The 18,779-nt window shown below is 44.5% G+C and overlaps 1 protein-coding gene across 1 annotated transcript in view; it reads left to right on the top strand.

Annotated features, from left to right (window-relative positions):
* The window catches only part of LOC109896789 (synapsin-3), a 121,733-nt gene that overhangs the window by 15,890 nt on the left and 87,064 nt on the right, over positions 1 to 18,779 (top strand). Inside the window, exon 3 of the mRNA XM_020491142.2 lies at positions 7,499 to 7,556. Within this exon, the coding sequence (XP_020346731.2) occupies positions 7,499 to 7,556 (58 nt within the window). The remainder of the gene's footprint in view (positions 1 to 7,498; positions 7,557 to 18,779) is intronic.

The raw sequence follows: 18,779 nt of genomic DNA, 5'->3' as shown, positions 1-18,779 counted from the left end.
CGTCTGTCACATGTGCACAGTGCGAACCTGCTTTCATCTGTGAAGAGCACAGGGCGCCAGTGGCGAATTTGCCAATCTTGGTGTTCTCTGGCAAATGCCAAACGTCCTGCACGGTGTTGGGCTGTAAGCACAACCCCCACCTGTGGACGTCGGGCCCTCATACCACCCTCATAGTCTGTTTCTGACCGTTTGAGCAGACACATGCACATTTGTGGCCTGCTGGAGGTCATTTTGCAGGGCTCTGGCAGTCCTCCTTGCACAAAGGTGGAGGTAGCGGTCCTGCTGCTGGGTTGTTGCCCTCCTACGGCCTCTTCCACGTCTCCTGATGTACTGGCCTGTCTCCTGGTAGCGCCTCCATGCTCTGGACACTACGCTGACAGACACAGCAAATCTTCTTGCCACAGCTCACATTGATTTACCATCCTGGATGAGCTGCACTACCTGAGCCACTTGTGTGGGTTGTAGACTCCGTCTCATGCTACCACTAGAGTGAAAGCACCGCCAGCATTCAAAAGTGACCAAAACATCAGCCAGGAAGCATAGGAACTGAGAAGTGGTCTGTGGTCACCACCTGCAGAACCACTCCTTTATCGGGGGTGTCTTGCTAATTACCTATAATTTCCACCTGTTGTCTATTCTATTTGCACAACAGCATGTGAAATGTATTGTCAATCAGTGTTGCTTCCTAAGTGGATTGACTTGGAGTTACATTGTGTTGTTTTAAGTGTTCCCTTTATTTTTTTGAGCAGTGTACATTACTCACTTTGGCTTTATGGGAGACTAATGCAATGAGGGGGAAAGTTTCATAGTAAAGATTCTGGATTCCTCTGCATGATGTTTTTACAATGGGTGTGTGACTGTTTGGGGAGAACATGGGCCAAATCCTGTCTGGGTGTCTACTCTTGGAACCATGCGAAGGGCTGCTCACCTCACAACTTTTTAAAGTCCCACTGACTGTACATTTAATTGATCATTTGAAGTGATGACAAGTTGCGCAATGAATTCTTTGGCTTGAAAACATGTCATTTTTAGTACATACGCAAGCCTCCTGGTCTTGCTTAATTTCTCATGCTCTACTACTGTCATGGTGAAGGTAAGTGTGGCCCTGGGTGACAGAGCATTGGTCTTTACTGTATCCAAGTCAGACATTTTCAAAGGTTCACCGCTAACTAAATGACAAGGAAGTATAACCATGGATCTTATAGTCAACAGCTGGAAAACCTTAAGAAGATCGGTGATGAGATTAACCCCATTTGCGTCTGTTACTGTAAAGGAGCATATGGAAAACGGGGATAGGGGGGATTCTAACCGGTGCCCCCGCACACTGACTCTGTACCGGTACCCCCTGTATGTAGCCTCGCTATCTTTATTTTACTGCTGCTCTTTAATTATTTGTTACTTTTATTTCTTATTTTTGTAGGTATTTTTCTTAACTAAGACTCATCAATCTCCGATTTATAAATAAGCGGAGCGAGCGAAACAATAGCTCCTCTGTCTCGTTGTGTATCTGCTGTCTGGACAAACAAAATAGTATGGCATGTCATCTTTTTATCCAGACAGCATCAGATACATGGGCTATATATAGTAAGACAGAGGGGTGCTGTTAAGCTCATTCGGATGCTTTCTCCGGTGAGAGAGTTTCTTCTCCTGACAGCAGAGCCTTCTCCTGATAGTTGAAGGGGCCATGCCCAGTTGATAATCACCCCGATAATTGCCTCAACTGAACCTAAACTATACCGAAACAACCAATTGAACCGATATAACAACATTAAATAAATGAAGTAAAGTATCATGGGGGAGAAAGGCAGGGAATGGGTGAGTTGATGAGTGAGGGGAAGCGAAAGATAATTATGTAATCACCAATTTATGAACAGGACGGGCATTTCTATTGTTTTGATCTATTCTAATCTCAAAATGGTATGTGCGCTATATCAGTACACCGAATCCAAGCTGTCTACTCTGGCCTACACAGTGAGAGCATGCAACATTTTCAAATGGCAAGAAGACTAAGATGAATGGATGCACATGCAGCATTAGCATTGCTACAAAATCTGAATGAAAACGACTCCGATGGTGGGGAAGAAATGAATCACAGCATCTCTGATTATTCTTCTGATTCTGAGCCTCCGCCTGAACCTGCACCTCTTGAGGTCTAAGCGCAAAAAAAGCCAGAACACTGTGCACTGAGCAGATGCCTGCGCCACCACCAAGTGAAACCGGAGAAAGGAGGGACGGCCTCGTTTGGCTTGAACAAGCAGACGACAATGCTACTGGCCGATTTATCAGCTCAAAATGTCATCATTGAGAGACCAGAGACCTTGCATCTCAAGTAAAAAACATTCGCAACGCATTCGCCATGCTTTCCTTGTTTGTGACATGGACATGCTCTAATGAGCTGACAATTTACTGTTTTTGACTGCTGTCATATCGAGCCTTATATTAATTATGATGCCATTATTGCTTTTGTGCTGATTTTCAGTAGTTATCAAGCACACATGGCGCATGTTTAGGCTACTGATGTTTTCATTATTTGACTGAGTGTCTTGGTGGTTGGGGTATTTCATTTGTATTTTGTTATAGAAAGAAGCTGTTACCACGTTCCAGCACATGCTTTCTGTTTCCTAGTTGAACACTTGGACTGCATTTGTTACAACACATTTTATCCTTGAATGTTTAAAAAAAACTTTTTTTTTTAAATAGCAGTGGTCTCCAATGGGTTCATTGCAAGCACCCAATAGCTCTTAGCCCAGCTATAAGTAGCTCGCCAAATATTTCTGAAAAAAGTAGCGCCATCGTGCTGATTTGCGACAATCATTCTTATCATACCATTACACAGTATAGGAGTCAAGTCATACATGCCTTTTTTTAAATACAATCAAGCGTTTTTATTATCATGTATAAGGCCGGGCGGTCAGGCCCCGTCTGATTTGGGCTGGGAATGAGAACTCAACCGCAAACTGAGTGTCAGACACCTTAAGCTCCTGGCTACTATCAATTTAATACATTTTGACATTTATCCTTAGTTAATTTAAGGCAATTTGAACAGAGCTTGCAAAACAAACACCCATCCGATTGATACAAATATGTCTGGTGTGTTTGTTTGTCTCAGTCACTTAGCCAGTTAGCGGTAATGATGCCGTAGATTTACCTGGAAGAATTATATAACGATTATTTGTATCAATCGGATGGGTGTTTGTTTTGCAAGCTCTGTCATGACATATACAGCAACACACACATCTCACAAAATGCACAATCAAAGGGGTGTTACACAAAAAAATCTATTTTCCCCGCCCTAACATTTTTTTCTTCTGTAATTTAAGCATTGAAATGGACTCAGAACCTCCAATTTCATTGATTCTCTAAGAAGTTATTGTTAGAGTGAAAATCTGGAGAAAGAAAATCCCAAACCAAGGAAAATGGAATTCAGGAAAATACAAAGAGTGCTTACGAAAGCTACAAAACAATTTCTGAGTTACTCTGAACATGTTTCATAATTGTAATATTTTTTTTAAACTTGTGCTAGAAAAGGTTTGAGACCTGTCCAACAGTAACAAACGAATAAAAAAAATAGTATTCTGTTACCCAAGAAGTGATTTTTCCATATAGAAAATGTATTAATTACACAGTTAAAATGTTGCAGCCATAATGACTGCTCATTAGCTTGAAGCGGGTCTATCGAGGCCCAGAGGTTCTATTAAAAAAAAAATAATAATAATTGTGCAACGTGCGCGCACACAGGTGGTCCTTTTTTAAACTTTGTAATTAAAAAATAATTTTAACCTCACTCTGGAAATTAAATGTCCTTCCAAGTCATTTGTTCTTGGGCCAGCCATGCAAGGAGTGATTAGTAGAAAGTTGCCATAAGAGCCCGGAACGAGAGCGAGAGAAGCTTGGATGTTTTTTTTTCTGTCACTGAAAAGACACCAAGACAAATGTGTGAGAACAGAAAATGTGCAATCCCAAAGAAGTTTAGAGGCAGTTACTCTAAATCCTTAACAGCCTGAGCGCGGCGTGCACACACACCAACAGCTAGCATGTAGCCCTTGACAGATTGATAACCGGCCCAGGCCTGCTAGGGTTGAGTTCACCGGCTGGACCCACAGAGTGTTGGCAAAGACACAAGCTATAAACATAAAGCTCTTAACGCCCGAAAGTGTGCACGAGAGGTAGTATATCTGAAATGTCCAGATTTATGTGAATGTCCACCCCCTTCGCTTTTTAAAGTGACACCATCCCTGTCGGTTTCTGCCTCGTTTGTTCCTTGTGTGTTTTGTTTCAAGGCTGTCTAAAAGTGTCATCAGGTTTCCTGCCTATGGTGTTTGATGCCAGTGAAGCCTGATGCCTGGCCTGTGAGGATGTCACGGTTAGGAACAGGAAATTGTTTTCAGACAGAAAAAGGGCATCACTTACTGTTTGTGTACAGGGGCATTGAGTCTTATTTAGGGACATTGAGTCTTATTTAGGGACATTGAGTTATATATCTGTAATATACTTTTGATTTGAGATCCGCCTCCCTTTTCCTCGCTCGCTGTTTCTTGATGAGGTGCCTAATAGGTGGGAGATATGATGTTCTGACTGATTATGATGCTCAGCTGGTTTTTAGTCTGTGAATGTTTGCTTGTATGGTACTATACAAGGACCACAGTGCTGTAATCATGGAAACAAATATGTCAATGGTCTCAAGCTATTTTGGAAAACTTGACGTTTCAGGCTTCTTCAATCAAATGTATTTATATAGCCCTTCGTACATCAGCTGATATCTCAGTGCTGTACAGAAACCCAGCCTAAAACCCCAAACCGCAAGCAATGCAGGTGTAGAAGAAGAAAAAAAAAAACTCCCTAGAAAGGCCATAACCTAGAGAGAGGAACCAGGCTTCTGGCTGTGCCAGGTGGAGATTATTACAGAACATGGCCAAGATGTTCAAATGTTCATAAATGACCAGCATGGTCAAATAATAATAATCACAGTAGTTGACGAGGGTGCAGCAAGTCAGCACCTCAGGAGTAAATGTCAGTTGGCTTTTCATAGCCGATCATTAAGAGTATCTCTACCACTCCTGCTGTCTCTAGAGCGTTGAAAACAGCAGGTCTGGGACAGGTAGCACGTCCGGTGAACAGGTCAGGATTCCATAGCCGCAGGCAGAGCAGTTGAAACTGGAGCAGCAGCACGGCCAGGTGGACTGGGGACAGCAAGAAGTCATCATGACAGGTAGTCCTGAGGCATGGTCCTAGGGCTCAGGTCCTCCGAGAAAGAGCGAGAGAATTAGAGAGAGCATACTTAAATTCACACAGGACACTTGATAGGTCAGGAGAAGTACTCCAGATATAACAAACTGACCCCAGCCCCCCGACACGTAAACTACTGCAGCATAAATACTGGAGGCTGAGACAGGAGGGGTCAGGAGACACTGTGGTCCCATCCGATGATACCCCCGGACAGGGCCAAACAGAAAGGATATAAAATATATATTTTTTTAATACCTTTTTATTTAGCTAGGCAAGTCAGTTAACACATTCTTATTTTCAATGACTGACTAGGAACTGTGGGTTAACTGCCTTGTTCAGGGGTAGAAGGACAGATTTTCACCTTGTCAGCTCAGGGGATCCAGTCTTGCAACCACACAGTTAACTAGTCCAACGCTCTAACCATTGCACTCCACGAGTAGCCTGCTAGTTACGCAAATGCTGTAGAAGCCAAGGAAAATTGCTAGCTAGCATTAAACTTATATTGTAAAAAACAAGCAATCATAATCACTAGTTATAACTACTGATCCAGTTTAGCAGGCAATATTAACCAGGTGAAATTGTCATTTCTCTTGCGTTCATTGCACGCAGAGTCAGGGTATATGCAACCGTTTGGGCTGCCTGGCTCATTGCGAACTAATTTGCCAGAATTTTCCGTAATTATGTTGTGAAATGTAACAAGAATATTTAGATAAAATACCGAACGGTTCCATATTTCACTGAAATAATAAACGTTTTGTTTTCGAAATGATAGTTTCCGGATTCGATCATATTAATGACGAAAGGCTCGTATTTCTGTGTGTTATTACGTTATAATTAAGTCTGATTTGGTAGAGCAGTCTGACTGAGCAGCAGCAGGCCCGTTATCATTCATTCAAACAGCACTTCCGTGTGTTTTGCCAGCAGCTGTTGTCAAGCACAGCGCTGTTTATGACTTCAAGCCTATCAGCCTAATGGCTGGTGTAACCAATGTGAAATGGCTGGCTAGTTAGCTGGGTGTGCGCTAATACCGTTTCAAACGTCACTCTTTTAGATTTGGAGTAGTTATGCCTCTTGCTTTTGTGGAGCGATGGGTAACGATGCTTCGAGGGTGGCTGTTGTCGTTGTGTTCCTGGTTCGAGCCCAGGTAGGGGCGAGAGGGGGATGGAAGCTATACTGTTACACTGGCAATACTATAGTGCCTTTAAGAACCTCCAATAGTCAAAGGTATATGAAATACAAATTGTATAGAGAGAGTCCTATAAATACTATATTAACTACAACCTAAAACCTGTTACCTTGGAATATTGAAGTCTCATGTTAAAAGGAACCACCAACTTTCATATGTTCTCATGTTCTCAGCAAGGAACTTAAACGTTAGCTTTTTTACATGGCACACATTTTTACATGGCACATTACTTTCTTTTCCAACACTGTTTTTGCATTATTTAAACTAAATTGAACGTTTCATTATTTATTTGAGGCTAAATTGTTTTTATTGATGTTTTATATTAAGTTAAAATAAGTGTTAATTCCGTATTGTTGTAATTGTCATTATTACAAATTTTAAAGTTAAAAAGAAAATGGGTATCTGCTTTTTTGGTCCTCCAATAATCGGTATCGGCGTTGAAAAATCATAATCGGTTGACCTCTACCCCACACCACTAGAGGGATATCTTCAACCACCAACATACCATCCTGAGACGAGGCCGAGTATAGCCCACAAAGATCTCCGCCACGGCACAACCCAAGGGGGGGCAACCCAGACAGGAAGATCACATCAGTGACTCAACCCACTCAAGTGACGCACCCCTCCTAGGGATGGCATGAAAGAGCACCAGTAAGCCAGTGACTCAGCCCCTGTAATAGGGTTAGAGGCAGAGAATCCCAGTGGAAAGAGGGGAACCGGCCAGGCAGAGACGGCAAGGGCGGTTCGTTGCTCCAGAGCCTTTCCGTTCACCTTCAAATGAACAGATTATTCTGAGGTTGTTTTGACTGCATACTGTTGTGACTACATACTTTTCTCTGTTGGTGAAAAAACGTGTAATGGTATACACAGGTGGCCACTACAACGGATACCTTTTTATAATTATACAGAATTTAGGTGATACTGGAGAAGCTATTTTTCTAGTCGTCTCTACACGGGTCATATCAAGCCTGTAGAGAATCTTTTCCTGTCTAGAAACTCACCTAGGCTACTGTGTGGTGAAAGGTTATAAGCTCTGAAAGTTGTGATCTTGTCTCATTAGTCTCTTTCCCATTTCTTTCCTCACAGGGCCAAGTATTTCCGAGGGAAGAAGTTGAACGGGGAGTACGACATCCGGGTGGAGCAGGTTGGTGGCGTTAGAGCTGCAGGGACTGATGACTTCTCCATGTGGCTGGAGATGGATCAGATGAGGGATTGGGTTATGTTAGCTCAGCTGATGCCCCTCCTGGGTGACTGACTTGACCCACATCTTTCACAATTCTTTTTTTTGTTTTTTTACCCCATCATCCACTAGGAATCCAAGCTGTTTATTCAAGAACCATTAGGATAGCATGTGAGAGCTTTAACAGCTGGGTAGCAGCAGGTATTACATACTTATTAGACACTAAGTACAAGGCCTTTTTACTCCCATGCCCCAGTTAGCCTGTTATCATGTTGGCATGCTCTGTGTGTGTGTGTACAGTATGTGCTTGGCTGCCTGATGGAATGTACTTATTTTTATGTACTCGTCTTCTCAGCATTGGATTACATGCAGGGAGGATTTAAATGTTTATTGGACTCGTGTCAGAAGCAGTCCCTTACACTTACTGGGTCGACGCTTTTTATTTGAATCAGAAGCTAGCAATGACCGTAGTTTGATTTTCATTCTGCACTGTGTTAACACATCCTAATGGTTTCTCTGATTCTCCCATCAGGTAGCTCTTTTACAAATGTTTTGTCAGACCAACTAAATCAAATCAAAATCAAATTTATTTATATAGCCCTTCGTACATCAGCTGATATCTAAGTGCTGTACAGAAACCCAGCCTAAAACCCCAAACAGCAAGCAATGCAGGTGTAGAAGCACGGTGGCTAGGAAAAACTCCCTAGAAAGGCCAATACCTAGGAAGAAACCTAGAGAGGAACCAGGCTATGTGGGGTGGCCAGTCCTCTTCTGGCTGTGCCGGGTGGAGATTATAACAGAACATGGCCAAGATGTTCAAATGTTCATAAATGACCAGCATGGTCGAATAATAATAAGGCAGAACAGTTGAAACTGGAGCAGCAGCACAGTCAGGTGGAAGTTGAAACTGGAGCAGCAGCATGGCCAGGTGGACTGGGGACAGCAAGGAGTCATCATGTCAGGTAGTCCTGGGGCATGGTCCTAGGGCTCAGGTCCTCCGAGAGAGAGAAAGAAAGAGAGAAGGAGAGAATTAGAGAACGCACACTTAGATTCACACAGGACACCGAATAGGACAGGAGAAGTACTCCAGATATAACAAACTGACCCCAGCCCCCCGACACACAAACTACTGCAGCATAAATACTGGAGGCTGAGACAGGAGGGGTCAGGAGACACTGTGGCCCCATCCGAGGACACCCCCGGACAGGGCCAAACAGGAAGGATATAACCCCACCCACTTTGCCAAAGCACAGCACCCACACCACTAGAGGTATATCTTCAACCACCAACTTACCATCCTGAGACAAGGCTGAGTATAGCCCACAAAGATCTCCGCCACGGCACAACCCAAGGGGGGGGCGCCAACCCAGACAGGATGACCACAACAGTGAATCAACCCACTCAGGTGACGCACCCCCTCCAGGGACGGCATGAGAGAGCCCCAGCAAGCCAGTGACTCAGCCCCCGTAATAGGGTTAGAGGCAGAGAATCCCAGTGGAAAGAGGGGAACCGGCCAGGCAGAGACAGCAAGGGCGGTTCGTTGCTCCAGAGCCTTTCCGTTCACCTTCCCACTCCTGGGCCGGACTACACTCAATCATATGACCCACTGAAGAGATGAGTCTTCAGTAAAGACTTAAAGGTTGAGACCGAGTTTGCGTCTCTGACATGGGTAGGCAGACCGTTCCATAAAAATGGAGCTCTATAGGAGAAAGCCCTGCCTCCAGCTGTTTGCTTAGAAATTCTAGGGACAATTAGGAGGCCTGCGTCTTGTGACCGTAGCGTACGTGTAGGTATGTACGGCAGGACCAAATCAGACAGATAGGTAGGAGCAAGCCCATGTAATGCTTTGTAGGTTAGCAGTAAAACCTATCCCCTGAAGTAACCAGTTCATAACCCTGTAGCACAAAAACGGCAGTTTTTTAATGGCATTTATATAAAAATAAAAAAATATATATATATATATATATGAGAAAAGGTGCCAATGTATATGCAAAAATACACAACTGTCTAGACATAGTATTTTCAGTGGGTAGATAACATCTAATTTCCCTCCTAAAATTTTGGCCATTTTTCGCAAGCGATTGGGCAGACCGGAGTCGTTGTCTTTGAAATTAAGTGGTGGGATTTATTTGGAGAATGAAAAAGCGAACTACAAAAGACCAGACCAGGGACTTTATACGCTGTCTGTTTGCTCAACACTCTGTTGTTTTCACATCTCATTCTCAGTAATATTAAGACCGTAGCCGGGCTAGTGGGGCTTGGAGTTCAGAGTTAAAATCATGTTTTTAATTTTTTAAGAGAGAAACTGCTTTTTGTAGCAGTTTGTGGCGTTGCTGAGAGCAAACCCAAATAAAAACATGTGGCGGCTTAATTAGGACCCTTAAATCAAGAGTGACGGGACCGCTATGGGGGGGGGCGCACCCTCAAGCCCCCTAACCCCCCCAGCCCCAACAACCCTTGTTCTTTTTGCCAGACCCTCTGCTGTGTCCCAGAAGTCCTCCTCGCAGGGTAACAAGTCAGATGCTATTTGCCACCGCCTCCAACCTTCCCGCCCTACACAGCCCAGCCGGACCCCTCGCCGGTTGTTTGTAGTACATCTAACCTAAAGCTCAAGGATGAAGGAAACCAATCCCTGTGTGAAAAGTTGGATCAATGTGATGGGATGATGAACCCTTTTTTTTTTTTGAAAACTCCAGTTAAAAACAGAGCCACCTTGCTCTCTCCTCTTCCTCCCTTTCCTACATCCTTAGCTTAGCTCTGCAGTGCTGTCGTCTCTCACTCTGCTCTGAACTCAACTTGTGCCAACCTAGCTAGCTCTCTCCTGCTCTTCACCCAGCTGCTGCCATATAAGGTGCCAGTCTGAGGCACAGGCAGTGTACAGGCTACCCATAGCAGCGTCTGATAGCTGAGGGAGAGAAGGAGGGAGAGGCCTATTGAGGTCTGGTACACTCCATGAACAAAAGTGTGTGCACACCTGCTCGTCGAACATCTCATTCCAAACTCATGGAGTTTGTCCACCCTTTGCTATAACAGCCTCCACTCTTCTGGGAAGGCTTTCCACTAGATGTTGGAACATTGCTGCGGGGACTTGCTTCCGTTCAGCCGCGAGCATTAGTGAGGTCGGGCACTGATGTTGGGAGATTAGGCCTGACTTGCAGTCGGCGTTCCAATTGATCCCGCAGGTGTTCGATGGAGTTGAGGTCAGGGTTCTTCCACACCGATCTCGACAAACCATTTCTGTATGGACCTCTTTGTGCACTGGGGCATTGTCATGCTGAAAAAGGAAAGGGCCTTCCCTGAACTGTTGCCTCAAAGTTGGAAGCACAGAATCGTCTAGAATGACATTGTATGCTGTTGCTTTATTATTTCCCTTCACTGGAACTAAGGGGCCAACCCAAACCTTAACTGCCCCAGACCATTATTCCTCCTCCACCAAACTTTACAGTTTGCACTATGCATTGGGGCAGTATTGTTTATGGAGATGACATGGCTGTGTGCTCGATTTTTATACTTGTCAGCAACGGGTGTGGCGGAAATAGCAGAATCCACTCATTTGAAGGGGTGTGCACAAATTTGTGTATATATAGTGTATCTCTTGATATGTCCCTTTCCCCAACCCCATTAAAATATTTCAGTTGTGAGCATGTTGTCATAAATCACTCCTCCACACGGCCGAGGCCCTGCTTTGAAGGTTTACTTTCTTGAAGCCTTGACATGTATAAAACACTTAAACACAGATCACAAAATGTCTTCAACACACTCTACATTACACCATGCAGATTACAGAGCTCTGGGCCTTTTTCATATTCAGCTTATAGCTAAGCTCTATATCGGTGTCAACTTGTGCCTGAATAGTCCTTGCATATACTCTTCATGCTCATGTTTCATTGGGTTGCATGAATAGAACTGAGAGCAGTGCATCTATTGCAAGTTTGGTCATAATTGTGCTCCCTAAATTTCACAAGTTCCATAAGAATGAGCGTTATCATCTAGCGTGAACCCCCCCCCCCCCCCCCCATGTCAGTTTTCCAAGCTGCAAGTTCAGTAAGTAAAAAGATGTTGTCTGATTTGCTAGACCTTCTTGAGGCCAGATGTTGCCCTAGGTACCACAGGTATCCTGCCTCATGCCAGATGTTGCCCTAGGTACCACAGGTATCCTGCCTCATGCCAGGCACATCCAACTGAACTCGTTCCCAGGGTTTTCATTTGGCACAGATCTGCCTTGAGCTGCTGCCCAGATCCTCATTGACTTACCCTCTAGGAGTCTTATCAATCTCTCAGTAAGTGCTCCAAGATACCCAGCACCTTTTGACTGTGCCCACTCTTATCCTCTACACACTTGTGCTAGGAGATATTGTGTGTTCAGTTTGCTGATGTGCTCTAAAGGGGTATACACAGGCTTATGTTTTTTCCCCCGATCTCCCACAGTGCCCGTTTTGTCTCTTTCTGAAGTCTATTGGATGTGTGCTGCTTTTCTCTGCTTGGGGGCTAAGCAGTGCCAAGCTGAGGATCTCGATCATGACTTTCAGTTTCTTTCCCCCGTGAGTGATGTTTTTTCCCAAGGCTGCTTGCTTGCTCCATCTGCGTCAATGCGACACTAACGTCACAGACATGATTCCAAATGGAATAATAGCCGTCTACTGGGTGCATGTTGGTACTCGACAACCCTTGTTCATGAGTAGAGGAGGGGAGTATTACATTTTGCGTAATTGGGCAAATTACGTGATTGGAACGTCCGGGAGGTTCGATTGCGACTGTATAAAAGCCTGTTTCTCTTGGTTCCCATCCACCGTCCAACGAGTTCTAGACGGGTCAGAAGGGAAAACATCTGCTCACCAGGCCTATGACCTCAGTGAGGACAGAATTCCTGCTCTGCTCCCCTCCACCTTGTTTTTCCTTACCCTTAGTAATCGTCTCACCCCCCCCCCCCCCCCCCCCCCCCCGACGAGGTTCAGGGCATCTGTGTTGTTGTTACAAGATTGATGTTCAGCACTGGCAAACTGTACAAAGACTCCTGCTGCCCTTTCTTGACCAACTTGAGCAAGTGCAGCTCTGCCCTATATAGGCTATACGAAGGTCGCTATTATGGAAAGGTTGTTGCTCTCCTCAGACTCCTGCCTTACTATGCTGCACACGTTTGTTCAGATAAATAAGGTGAAGTGTATCTAGTCCAAGTAAACAAGTCATTTCTGCTGTAGAAAAAACAGCTGTGTTTGGACCCAAAAGAAACCACAAGATGGGTGCCTTCCTTTGCCTACCCCACATCTATTTTTATCACCAGGAGCTATTTTAGGTTTCCCACTCTGACTGTTGCTTTTGTGTGTGTGTATATATCGAGAGGGATCTGGTCAGGCTGTTTTATTTTACAGGAGATATAATGGGCCCTTTAATGATTGGATGGTAGGGGGGAGGAGCAGGCGGTTAAGGCTAAATGCAGCTCAGACATGAAGGGGTCAGCAGAGAATCCTTTCTGTGAAAGAGGGTTTGCCACAGTTCTAGGAGTTTGTTTATCAGTACCCTGTGTACTAAGAGCATGACACCTCATACAGAACTGAATTGTTCTAGAACTGTTGCAGATGTCAATATCAATCACAGGCTTTTTGACAGCAGAAGCTGGCGGAGTTCGAGTAAAATCACTTATCGCCCTATGAATGTTGGGATAATGCTTTAGATTTGCATGTGGTTTTACTCCAGACCACCAAAGTTCTCGTTTACACGTTTGTCACCTGACCATAGCGAAAGGCATCTTGTGCACCTGAACCTCAATGACACCCATTAGCAGAATTCTAAAAATACTCTCAAAGATTTCAGATTAGCGTTGTGTGATGTTAGTGAGGGCCAGAAGGGGAGGAGAGAGGGAGATGAGGGGGGCATATTTGGAGTCTTGCTGTGTGTTATGTGCTGTCCACTTGTCCTGGGGCCCTGTGTGTGTGGTACAGTTGGGCAGAGTGCTCTCAGCATTCTGATTTATACCCTCTGCCAGCTGTTCAGAGGGCCTAATAGACTTTAAAATACACAAACACTCTCATACACTAATTCAAATAAAATTGTACTTGACACATGCCCCAAATACAACAGGTATAGACCTTACAGTAAAATGCTTACTTACAAGCCTTATCCAATAATAAGTCACAAATAAAGAGCAGCAGTAAAATAACAATAGTGAGGCTATATAATCAGGGGGTACTGGTACAGAGTCAATGTGCGGGGGCACCGGTTAGTCGAGGAATTTGTGCACAAGTTAGAGTGCACATGCATAAGATTTGCCCGAGACCGCTACAAGGATGGAACACTACAGAGCCCCGAGAGACTTTAATCAGTTAAATCATGGAACACTCTTCTTGAGGCCAGGGTAGGGTTTTAACAACAAAACATTTAGGACAGGAGTACTTCAGATCCTGTTCCTCGACTATTAAAAGGTTGTGGTAGACAACTGTTGCCATTATTTGGTGTGAGTCACATTTAGGCACTCTGAGAAGAGTCCTAGAAAGATGGCTTTCTGTCCGGAGTGCTTGGTATGTTGGGTACCAGCATCCGACTGTACTACAGCCTCCTGGCACATTTTTAGAAATACTGCAATTGTTCTGCCAACACAGAGATCCACCTTTAAATGACATCAATGACGATAGCAGTGGCGGTTAGAGGAAGGCAGATTTTGTGCACTGGGGGCAGTTAAAGGGGAGAGAAGGCAGTTCCCATGTATCCTGTCCTGTTTTCCTTTCCCAGGGTGAGAGCTGCTCTAACACACAACTGAATCTATTACCCAGATGGTAACCATGGCACTGTCAAACAGCCCCGTGACCCGGGCACTCTCCCCAGTCACACAAATTTCTCATCCATAACTGTCCCATGACATAGGGCCTCACCCAGCCAGCCAATAGCAGGAGTTGTGGAGCGTTTTTGGTTGTTGCCAGAAACTAGCCCACTCTTATGGTTTTATCTAGTCACAGCAAATGTCAACATCTGCCCCTCTTGAGGGATTGCAATTTGCCAGATTGCAGATCTGTGTACTGGAATGTGTGGCATGTGTGTAGATCTTTGTGTGTGTGTGTGTGTCATGTCTGTTTTGGCGACGGCAAAGCATTGTGCCGAGCACACAGATGTTTCGTTGAGAGGCGGGAATCAGTGGAGAGGAGCTAAGGAGAGGAAGGGAGCCAAGTTCCAGTGTGTTGTGTCTTTGAGGCACATTGGTAGTGGCGCCTTGCTGTCCTGTAAATAAGATTAGGGCATTTACTTGCCCCCTGCTCTCTACTCCTCTGTGAGCGCAACACAATAATAAAAAGAGGGTGGGTTCACAGAAAAAAAAATACTGTTTTCTTAAGTTGGCACATTGTTCTGGAAGACATGCACTCCCATAGTTTTTGTTTGTGCTGGCCACAGAGTTGAAAGGAAGGCATTTTTTTATTGAGCATTTTGATTAGGATTCTGGAGTATATTGGTTGCAACAAACTGTACAGAAGACACTGTTTTCTATTCAAATAAATGCAGGCCTTAGCCTGCATCCTTTCCTACTAAGTATCCACTCTGCTGAGACCCATATAGCTGAAGGGCTTTTGCTGGCAATACTGGTGCACAAACAACAAACACTAGAAGTTAAGGAAAGTTATGGTCTCTTCAGGTTGTGGCCTTTTTCAAGATTGCCACATATCTGTGAGGTTTCAGAATGCTTTTCAGGTTCGAGGACAAGCTCCTGTTTCTCCAATACTTCAGAGGCTGAACTCACAATGCCTGAATGGGAACTTTAAGTCATCCATGTTCTGGGGCGTTTTTGTCATCCACGTTCATCGGCCCAAATACAATGCTTACACAGATGGCTTTTGTTTTTCTATTTGCATAGCACATGTTCTAACGACCTTCTGTGGCTTTACTTTGACAAAGTTCGTATTAACACTAGAGCAGCTAAACCATGTCGGTCCCATCTTGTTTGACTCTACCACGATCTGAATATACAAACATTAAGAACACCTTTCTAATATTGACTTAAACCCCCCCGCTTTTGCCCTCAGAATAGACTCAATTCGTCAGGGCATGGATTCTACGAGGTGTCGAAAGTGTTCCACAGGGATGCTGGCTCAGGTTGACTCCAATGCTTCCCACAGTTGTCAAGTTGGCTGGATGTCATTTGGGTGGTGGACCATTCTTGATACACATGGGGAAACTGAGCGTGGAAAAACCCAGCATCGTTGCACTTCTTGATACTAACCGGTATGCTTGGCACCTACTACCATAACCCATGCCAAAGGCACTATAATATTTTTGGCTTGCAAAATCCATGTCTCTATTGTCTCGGCTTTTAACGTCCTTCTTTAAAGTCCTTCCTTCATCTACACTGATTGAAGGGGATTTAACAAGTGACGTCAATAAGGGATCATAGCTTTCACCAGGTCAGTCTATATCATGGAAAGTTCATAATGTTTTGTACACTTTGTGTACCTTGTTTATTCAGATTGGTGTCTCATTGTTTAACCATATAGCCTTTACGAATATTGAATTTGGCCCACTACGATCCCATGTACATTCCTCTTATGACAAATGACGATACCACCACGCTCTCTGTAATGTTGTGTTTTGGGGTCAACCAGATCTGCCAAATTTAGATTTTTTTCATAGTTGAAAAGGGGCAGGACTACACATTGAGAACCCATTAAAATTCCTGCGTTAGTGTCACTCTACATACTTAAAAGTGATAAATCTGACACATGTTACCGCTAGAAGTCTGAGGTCAACATCTTGCTGATCTCTCGGGGGGGGGGGGGGGGGGGGGGGGGGGGGCTTTTGGTTTCTCTAATGGGAGCACCTAGCTAGGACTTGGAGGGCTTAAGACAAGCTCTACTTTGACTTTGTAACATTGGCCTGTAACATCCCACACTGCAGTATAGGGACTGAAACCAATCCTTCTTGACCTTTGACCCCTAACCCTCACCTCACCTTCCATCCTGAGTAGACTGTCCTCCTCAGTGACTGGTCTCCATCTCCACAGCGCTAACATGTTGGAAGCATGTTCACAGTAAAGTAGGGCAGGAATGTTGTCTTTTTTTCTTTAGGATTCATTTGCTTTTTGGCCCTCAGTGAAGCTAAATCAAATCAAAATGTATTTACCACATGCGCTGAATACAACAAGTGTAGACTTTACTGTGAAATGCTTACTTACAAGCCCTTAACCAACAGTGCAGTTCAAGAAGAAAATATTTACCAAGTAGGCTAAAATAAAAAGTAATAATAAAAAGTAACACTAACGAGGCACCGGTACCAAGTCGGTGTGCGGGGAAACAGGCTAGTTGAGGTAATCTGTACATGTAGGCGTGGGTGAAGTGACTATACATAGGTAACAAACAGTGAGTAGAGGAGGGGGGGGGGGTCAGTCAATGTAAATTGTCTGGTGCTGATTTTTATGAATTGTTCAGCAGTCTAATGACTAAGCGTTAGAAGCTGTTGAGAAGTTTTTTTGGTCCTAGACTTGGTGCTCTGGTACCGCTTGCCGTGCAGTAGCAGGGAAAACAGTATAACTTGGGTGACTGGGGTCTCTGACAATTTTATGGGCTTTCTTCTGACACCGCCTATTATGTATGTCTTGGATGGCAGGAAGCTTGGCCCTAGTGATGTAATGGCCGTTTTCACTACCCTCTGTAGCACCTTATGGTCAGATGCCGAGCAGTTGCCATACCAGGCGATGAGGCAACCGGTCAGGATGCTCTCGGAGGTGCAGCTGGGGGGGTTGTCGACTGTCTTGGTATGTTTGGACCATGATAGTTTGTTGGTGATGTGGACACCAAGGAACTTGACACTCTCGACCCGCTCCCTACAGCCCCGTCGATGTTAATGGGGGCCTGTTCGGCCTGCCTTTTCCTGTAGTCCACGATCAGCTCCTTTTGTCTTGCTCACATTAAAGGAGAGGTTGTTGTCCTGGCACCACACTGCCAGTTCTCTGACCTCCCTATATGCCATCTCATTGTCGGTGTTCAGGCCTAACACTGTTGTGTCGTCAGCAAACTTAATGATGGTGTTGGAGTCATGTTTGGCCACGCAGTTGTGGGTGAACAGGGAATACAGGAGGCGACTAAGCGTGGCAGTATTATTAAAGTATTATTACTTTTTTTAGGCTGGGTTTCTGTACAGCACTTTGAGATATCAGCTGATGTACGAAGGGCTATATAAATAAATTTGATTTGATTTGAGATGTATTGTTGCCTACTCTTACCACCTGGGGGCGGCTCGTCAGGAAGTCCAGGATCCAGTTGCAGAGGGAGGTGTTTACTCCGAGTCCTTAGCTTAAGGATGAGCTTTGGGGGCACTATGGTGTTGAACTCTGTGCTGTAGTCAATGAATAGCATTCTCACATAGGTGTTCCTTTTGTCCAAGTGAGAAAGGGTGGTGTGGAGTGCGATTTGAGATTGCATCATCTGTTGGGAAGGTATGCGAATTGGAGTGGGTCTAGGGTGCTGTTATGGTACCAACACCCAAACAAGGTCACCAAGGCCAAAAACAGACATGAACCCAGCATATGATCAAAAACAATCCCAAACTGAAATAACTGCAGGGATTTTATTTTATTTTGAAAAAATATGTCAAATGTGTTTTTAAATGTAGAGTTTAATTCCTTCCTGATTCCTGGTTTAGGATAGCATCATTAATTGGCCAGTCTCTCTGTGGTTCTCAATCATAAATAAGGTGTATTTTATCAGCCCTGACTTTAGCAGACATGCCATACATGGAGAATGTCATGCGTTTGGATATTATGCTCTTGGGTTCACCATGGATGGGGAAAGTGGCTGTGTCTCAATACCAAGTTTCCCCAAAGGGCCACACCCATTGTGCATGTTCCTGAATGTACTGTGCAGTATTTACCCTGCAGCAAAATGTACTAATGGCTAATAATGTATGTGACCTGTGTCTGGGCTGAAGTGGCTGTATGTAGATTTGGAATCTACTATGAATTTATTAAATTTGGGTGCAATATGCGTTTAACACGTGTCCCCTTGCAAGGTGCTGTCCTGAGAACACGGTCAGCAAGTGAGAGACTACAACCGGATTCATTGGAGCTAAATCTCTGGAGCAAATCTATTTCAAACCTGTAATTACATGAGACAATGGAGGCACTTGTCCCCTAATGCCCCATTCTAGTCCCTCTGTTCCCAGAGCTCTCTTCCAGACAGACCAAGCTGCAGTGTCCCTTCCCCTCCAGAGAGG

This window comes from Oncorhynchus kisutch, linkage group LG9 (assembly GCF_002021735.2).
Source record: "Oncorhynchus kisutch isolate 150728-3 linkage group LG9, Okis_V2, whole genome shotgun sequence".
NCBI classification, from domain to species: domain Eukaryota; kingdom Metazoa; phylum Chordata; class Actinopteri; order Salmoniformes; family Salmonidae; genus Oncorhynchus; species Oncorhynchus kisutch.
Note: the sequence above shows the minus strand (reverse complement) of the source record. Positions and strands in the feature narration are given on the sequence as shown.